The 7,767-nt window shown below is 40.9% G+C and overlaps 1 protein-coding gene across 1 annotated transcript; it reads right to left on the bottom strand.

Moving 5' to 3' along the window:
• Nucleotides 1-4,633: 4,633 nt before the first annotated feature.
• Nucleotides 4,634-6,690, bottom strand: LOC146133526 (uncharacterized). The gene is made up of 4 exons (XM_083397436.1): nucleotides 6,302-6,690; nucleotides 6,000-6,176; nucleotides 5,581-5,616; nucleotides 4,634-5,247 (listed from the first exon to the last, which is right to left on the bottom strand). Exons 1-4 carry the CDS (start codon nucleotides 6,505-6,507, stop codon nucleotides 5,118-5,120), a joined length of 549 nt encoding a protein of 182 aa, XP_083253562.1. The 5' UTR covers nucleotides 6,508-6,690; the 3' UTR covers nucleotides 4,634-5,117.
• Between the last annotated feature and the right edge of the window lie 1,077 nt (nucleotides 6,691-7,767).

Here is a 7,767-nt window from a genome sequence, read left to right as displayed (position 1 = left end):
AATAAAAAAAATACTTACCAGGCGTATACAGTCGTTTTGTGGGAGGTTTGGATCGTCAAGCGTTTGATCCACCAATTCTGCTCCCATTACACTGTGGAGAAGCAAAAGGAATGCCACCATTGCCAGCTTTGCCATCTTTCGATTCTTGAAAATCCTTGAATTTCTGAGTTACCTCTGGAATGAAAAAGTAACGTTTCCTTATACAACCGCTCGTTATAAAGATCCATGTTTGCACTTCTGCACCTTTGTCTCGCAGTTGTTCTTCCTGCTGACTATTTACTCACGTACGTCGCCGTAAATACTTAAAAGGTGATAATCTGAATTTCACTGCAAACGCGATCGATATCTGAAAGGTCTTGATTTGGTGAAAGTATTGTCGGGCGAAGGCGGTCTTTGTTTGCCGACGCTCGTAACATTTATATTTCATTAAAACATTAAACAAGGAAGTGATTTCACGTCGGTAGTTTGCTTTGTTTTCGAACGGCAATCGATCAGGCGCACTATAACTCACGCAGCATATGTTTGATGCGAATTTCGCGGCGTCTGCAATACCTGCCCGGCGTGATGATGTGATTTTATCGACGGATGTCACATGCTGTTGTGGAAATTCCTTTCTCCAGCCTATACAAGACAAATAGAAAACACAGGGCAAGGCCCGTTTACAGAGGATGACTGATTGAACGTTCATGTTGCTCTGACGTTGCCTGTTTTTTGATTGCAACAATGATACACCTTTTGCCACACCGCGGCATCAACAAATCGACGACGCCGTAAACTTATCAACACAAATTCGTGTGCATTTGACGGACGCGCGAAGACCTTCGTAATAAGAAAGCTCCGGATTATCCGGCGTCGGAAAAGGAATTGCCGAAGGAGCGCGGCACCTTTTGAGAAAAGACGCAGTCTATATTTGGCTATAGCGCAAATGTGATTTCATTCACCACAAAAAATCAATTTAGGCAGTTATGATTAGAGTGTATCACGCGAAAACGCTGTTAATGTTCAGGGTGTCGTCATTGCGCGATTATAAACTATCGATAACCTTAGAAAATGCATTTCTGCTGTATAGAACCGCATGGATTTTACGCAATTTTTGTTTTTCAACCTTTAAATGAACCCGTCACTCAAGCCCTATTTAAATTTCCAGATTTACTTCCAGGTAATCAACTTATCTTACGCGAGAAAGATTGGCACCTCAAAGGAAGTACCTTCACATTTGAAAACGTTTAACGTTATCGATCGGTCGCCCACGCGCTTAAAAAAGTCTTTGCAGAGGCCCTTATCGCCCTTCTTTATCAAATGCGGCATCTGCGGGTTGATTTTAATATTTCTATCCCAAAATTAGTTTCGTTTCGATTCTATCGAGATCCAGACAGCCTTGCTTTTACAGGAAACAACTTTTCCAGGAAGTGATTCCTTTTTACCGTGTAACCGCTGCTAAATCGACCATCCCAACCAATATCAGGCAGAATCGTGATTCCTTGTATACCAGCCACTCCGCCATAACATGATTGTACAATAATCTGTGACATTCCGCTCGGCGTTAGCGTGCTGCATAGATTACTTTATTCGTTTTGTATGTGTTGCTTCCACCATTTCGTTTTCGCTTGCTTTCTCGCCTATCTTCACTTCTGCGGCACCTTACATTTCATTTGTTTTCTTTCCTATCGTTTCACGTGTTACATGACAGCTTTTATCATGAGTAATACCTTCTGCACCCACACCTTTTTCTCATTGCTTAAACTTGTGAAAATATTTTGTAGATGAAGTGTAGTCAGCTTTGGAAAACCTGCGAGAACCATTCAAAACTACAACTAAAAGTTCGAGACCTTTTTGTATCGTTGGCTGCATACCGTCTTTTATTATTTCGTATGTATGCTGACTGCATTTATATGACGCTTCGTGTAGCGTTCAGTCATAGTTGAATAAATAAACGGCATGTGTAAATACAATTTCTGCAGACATTTACACATCTTCTACAGACAAGTGCTTGTACATTTAAAAACGTAATGAAAAAATTATTCCACATTCTGTAGTTTTAACCTGGTTGGAAAGCGTTGAACTTTGCAGATATTGGCTCTGAGAAGCGCTTAAATCCTGATTTACTTCAATTGTACTTTAGCAAATTGCTATATCACGTTCCTACTAATCTGCAGATGCCATCAGGTCCGCCTGTCAAGCGGTTGCACGCCTGTCCAATACGGATAATTTTGTGCGTATTATGTTGGAATGATTACATGCCAAAGTTCGCTTTTTGGACTTCGGCTCTAAACGTTGTTTTATGGATAATTTTAAGGCACGTTGATGGAGATTAAAGATAATTTTATTTGCAAGCTGTCTTCCGAAGCGTGCTCCGGCAATAGTTTGGCCGTCTATTTCTGACACACATCTCCGCCAATTGTTGGTCCAAGGCAAATGCTTTGTCACTTTGGTTTGCCAGGGTTAATGGACCTCTGCTTGTGACAACTTTTGAATGCTAATCAAGTCTCTGTAAAACTTTGCTAAACTGTGTAACATTTGACGCCCAATATACAGGTGCGACTTTGTGCGTGCTTTTTTAGGTGTTTGTCAGTAAATCAATTTCGGTGTAAACAGAGTGTTGGCTGACTTTTTTAACGAAAAGCCTAACATTTTATGTTTTGGGAATAAACATCATAAATTTTCGCGCACAGTATTGGTATATTTTGGGGGGTTACTCGCGTTTCACATCAGATGAGTTAATACTTTGTGTCGAGGTTAGTTACGTATACCTTTCGCATTACTCAAGCTGTGAAAATATTACCTTTACTTATTATGTTGTTTGTCTAACGAAATGCAGCTTTATAAAATTGTCGAAAGGATGAGCACTGAGTCCAATGTTTATCTTGTTTCCATTGCCAGAGATTGTCGTTTTAACATCTTACATCACGGTTATCGTTTAATTGGGTTCTCTTAACCTTTTTTGATTTGGTGAACCCTTAAAGTTGTTTTAACGAACTCATGCACCCTGTTTACTTAAAAGGTAAACTGAGGTAAAAAGCAGTATGAAAAATTATTATGACTCTCAATATCAAGTTTTTCACACTGTCGGTGAAAGTTCGATTTTGACTGCAGGCTGCTTGCGAGTACTATGGCATGTTATAAAACAGCATTCAAACAAACTTGAGATAAACATGTGAAGTATTAATGGTTGATTAAAAGTTTGTGATGTACACTTGTGTGCCTTTTCGTACTGGTGCACCACATGTCTATTTTGGTGCACCCTAGGATGCACCGTGCACACCGGTTAAAGACTGGTTTAAGTTATAGAAATCCTGTTGATTTGCTTTGAGTTTGCGCCTTGTTGAAATAACACGATATCAAAAAGCGCATGATGCAAGACACGCAGATATATCGTGATTATGTTTGTTTGTATTTTGCGGTCATGTCTTATCGCAATTAACCTATTTCCGTCCCTTTGATATCGGCGGCTAAGTTCGTTTGAACATATGGCATTGGCTGACTATAGATATTCCCATTGCATAATTAGGGGATTCAGTGGACTCTAGCAATATGACCGAAATCAAGTCAGTGACTTGACTTAAGTGCACTTAAGTCACTCTTTGACTTTACCTTGGTCGGACATATGACTTGGATTGGAATGAACTGTTTTCATTATAAAAATTGGGTTATATATTTTAAATTTCGCATATAAAACCAATTGCTTGCTTTATATGCTGTGTTTTGTGTTATTTTGTAGTTGAGTTACTGCTCATAATCGGGCTAGTTTACCAGTTTTAAAAGTTTAACGTTTAATTTTTATGACAGGGACTTGACTTGAAATTGACCTGCTGTAACTATGACTTGGGACTTGACTTGTCATTTATTCAAAATGACTTGACTTGGACTTGATTTGCTTATAACACTGAATGTAGCATCCGTTAACATTCTTTATAGAGTGGAAGCCCAACGTAGTGGCTCAATATGCAGTGGAGAATCTCACCATAAAATCAATATTTACTTTTCACAGTCTCGTGACAATTTATCTTTGACTTACAAATATAGAGCAAACACTTTTTGCAGGTTGCTGCTGGCCCCCTAGTTATGCAAATTATGCATGTATTGGCCGTTAGAAAATGGAATCATACAGTTGATTTTGCGTTGCACTTTTTTCCTCTTGCCTGTCGCCCGCTTTAATTTATCTTTGCCGATTTTCAGGCCATCTTCGGGAATATCAATAATGCCATGTTGTTAAGACGATTGACATATAGTTAGACCATATTTACGACGGAATAAGGCCGAAACTCTTCAAAATAAGACGCAAAACTGCTGAAATAAGTCCTAAATCCCCAGGTATTGGTCGTTCTGGCATCGACCGTTGCGGTATCGACATTTGGGTGCTGTATAGTTTAAATGTCGCCGTTCGGGCGGCACTTTGCCTTTGTTTGTGGCTATAGGGATGGGCAATGGGTGGGGTTAAAATTTTGGTAAGGCTTGGATTTATTTGTGGAGTTAGTGATGAAGTTTTAGACCTTATTGCAACTTTTATGTATCAGTTCCATTTTGGTATTATCCCGAAATGTGTGTTATTCCGCCTATGATGTTATTCTAATTTCGGTCTGATTGCTGGAATTCCTCGCGTATATGGAGCAGAGCGTCAAATCACCATGAACTGCAAGTAAAAATGTAATGACGATTTAAAAAAACAAACAGAAAAACGACCACAACACCGAACGTACAAAATGAAAGAGAGAGAGGAGAAAGAGGGGAATGTCAAAAGCACGGATGGCAGGTTAAGTAGCTGGAATCTACCGTTGAAACGGCCGCGCCACCCTGAACGAAAAGGGGTTACGGCGCGCACAAGGGAAGAACAATAATAATAAATACGAGTTTGTTTCACTCTGCGAGCACATGATGATGATACAAGTTGCAAAGCACAGTGTATAGTACGTGCGGGCGTATAGTACGCATATGTATAGTACGGGCATGGGCGAACCCTTCTCGAAACACAACATGTTTAGGTCTCGGCGGGAGTGCGCCGGGCCCCAAAGAAAAGCGTAGATCGGAACCGAGTTGCTCGAATGACAATAAATAAATTAAAAATAGTAAACTGCGAACTGGCAAAAGTGTGAGCGGTGGCGGCGGCGGTGGGCCACACCTCAGTGGCATTTGTACCGCAGAAAGAACTGGCATATTTTGCAGTAAGTGTTTTTCACTCTCAGTGTGTACTCGGTCGCTCCCTCGCCGGGTCTCTGTCGCGAGTGGCGAAACGGCTTTTCGCAAAATCTCCTGCGCACAACGAAGAAAAAAGGACAATTAGATTTTCGGAAATGAGCGTGTGCGTGATTTTCAGTAGCGCATTACACTGATTTAAATCTAGGTGTGCCGCGGTAAGCCACGCGCAGACTCGACCGAAACGCGGCTAGTAAAGCAAGTATTTGTGGAAAATTTGAAATTGTTCTAGAAATGTTAAACAATGTCCCCGATGGCCCAACAACAGGTATATCTTTTTTAAATTAAGCAACGTTTTTTATTCTTTTAAAATTACTCGTAGTTTATTAAAATAAACCGATTAAAAAGAATTAAACTTGTAACATGAATACCGGACGAACACTCACTTACCGCATTTTGCGAAACGGTTTTCGTCTGCTTCCACTTCTGAAAACAAAAAAACAACTGGTTACAGAACTATTCAGATAAAGTTGCTAATTCCATTCTTATTGTATGACATGTTTTTTATAGGGACGCTTCATTTTAAGTTGTAAAATTGTTCTTTTCGACCTGCTTGTATTTTAGATAAGCAAAACACGATAAATAGTCTCTTTGTAGCCGACCTAAAATAATTTGCTTGGCTTAACCGTAAAAGTAAAGTTGAACAAAACGTTTCTGAATTTCAAGCCGTTTAGCGCTTCCAAAAAAAGATCATGGATGCAAGGTTTGGGTCCTACGTAAGTATATCATAACAAGCTAGCCAATGGGTATCGATTACTTCCATGACTTGGCACAGGGCGCCAGTTTCGATTTCAACTTAACGGCCATACCTAGCTGTTGACGTCGTATTTCTTTTGATAACACGCCTATGACTTTCGAGTCTCTCTGGTGGCGTAGATATGAAGGGCGGAAGCACATTTGTTGTTGGAACTACTATTGGACTTTGATTCAACTGGACGCCATCTTGTTGACTTGCGCCTTCCTCACCACGTTGTATTGCATGATCTCTGTATGCAGAAGGAACCGTTGGAAAACTCTATAAATACCGTCGACGGAGCTCTATCGCTGCTTAGCAAACGTCGAACGTAAAATTGTCCATAGAACTATTGCAGAGCTATAGAAACGGATTTACCTTGTGTCTTGCAAAGGCAGTGTGGCCACGAGGCTAACGAAATGCGCCGCGACGAATAAAAGTAGGACGGCTTGAATCAAACGGTTAGAAAGCAGCGTCGTCGAATTTCTACACGTCGAATTCCGGTGTCTTTTTTCGCACGTCTGCGTATTGGCCGTGTAGGGCCTTACGCCGATATTTGTCCAGGTTTTAGTACAGGCCTGCATTTTCGTTAAACCAGTATGCCGAGGCTGTCAAATCGCAACTGTCTGTTAACAAAAGAAACAAAGAGCGATTTTAGCGAATAACGTAGCAACTTGCTAATCTAAAAAAAACCTGACCTAGCTTGCACGAGGCTTGCTGCAAAACACGCCGCCACGTATTTCTGCAAGTAAATCTGCAGAAGGTAAACAAAACAAATAAGCATGAGCGTTTGCGCTGCGCCAAGCAGCTACTGTCGAATATTCCGGGCCGTCTTCGCTTTATAAAGCCGGCGAGAAAAAGAGCTGGCGCATCGCTGGAACGATGTATCAAAAACTTCATCTCAAAAACTTTGAGTCAAACCATCGTAAAATTTTATCCATCTGATGGTTTTTCTTTCGTTTAATCATTTCCCTTTTTTCCCAACCCCGTTGATGAGTCATGTCGCTCTAGGATTGGTTTTGTGGAGATTGCGCAACCAAGCAACGTGGCAGAATGACCAATTGGCCTAACACACCAGTACACTTCGTAAAATAGTTTTGTTCCGGTGGTTGAAAGGCGTGAAGAACCGTTTTGTTGTTCCGGGCCACCCGCACTAGCACCAAAGCGCTCGTTTCACAGAAAACAAAAACAACTTGGTATTATCGTAACGTTACCTATGCGCAATCGTTATTGCAGTGAAGGCGGTATACCATCACGACATATTACCGGTCGTATTACGTCAGACCGGCGTTAGATTACAATCCAATGACGTCAATATCGTTTTATGTAATAATGTCACCTGGTAGGATTTCAGTTCGGTTAAGTGACGGTTAGGCATGATCTTGTAAATTCCCAATCGTAAAATGTCGAGTTGTCGGTTCTGTTTGCTGATTTGCCGACGATTCAAAGTCCACTCATGGCGGAATTGAGCGCTTTAATGCGGAAATAAAACAAGCCGGGTTACGATAAATAGTTCTTATGTCCTTGACTGTTTTGACATGCAGTAACCCTAGTGGCCGACGGTTACCTGCACTATAGCGGCTCGATATAGCGGCCTGTTGTTTACCGACTGCACATACCAAGCTCCGCTCGCCTGCATTTACAAATATTGATAGTTATTAACTGCACGTGATATGTGCATGTGCATTTCTTTACAGGAACGGGTAAACATACAACAAGACCTAAACACAACACTGCCTGTAGCAGAAAAATCTGTAAAACCATAGTACTAAGACCAACGACATAATACAGCCGAATACGCAATAATATCAACAACAGAATAAGATCTAAATCGTCGGAATAAG

The sequence above is a fragment of the Ascidiella aspersa genome, chromosome 9, assembly GCF_963924565.1.
Source record: "Ascidiella aspersa chromosome 9, kaAscAspe10.2, whole genome shotgun sequence".
NCBI classification, from domain to species: Eukaryota; Metazoa; Chordata; class Ascidiacea; order Phlebobranchia; family Ascidiidae; genus Ascidiella; species Ascidiella aspersa.
The sequence above is the reverse complement of the archived record's forward strand: the minus strand, read 5'-3'. Positions and strand labels throughout refer to the sequence as shown.

What these genes read in the sequence shown, in the direction of transcription:
- LOC146133526 (XM_083397436.1), bottom strand. Translation starts at nt 6,507, where the DNA reads ATGCAGGCCTGTACTAAAACCTGGACAAATATCGGCGTAAGGCCCTAC. An exon ending in AATACGACGTCAACAGCTAG is followed by an intron (nt 5,617 to 5,999) that starts GTATGGCCGTTA and finishes TTTTGTTTTCAG; the next exon opens with AAGTGGAAGCAGACGAAAAC. An exon ending in AAACCGTTTCGCAAAATGCG is followed by an intron (nt 5,248 to 5,580) that starts GTAAGTGAGTGT and finishes CGTTGTGCGCAG; the next exon opens with GAGATTTTGCGAAAAGCCGT.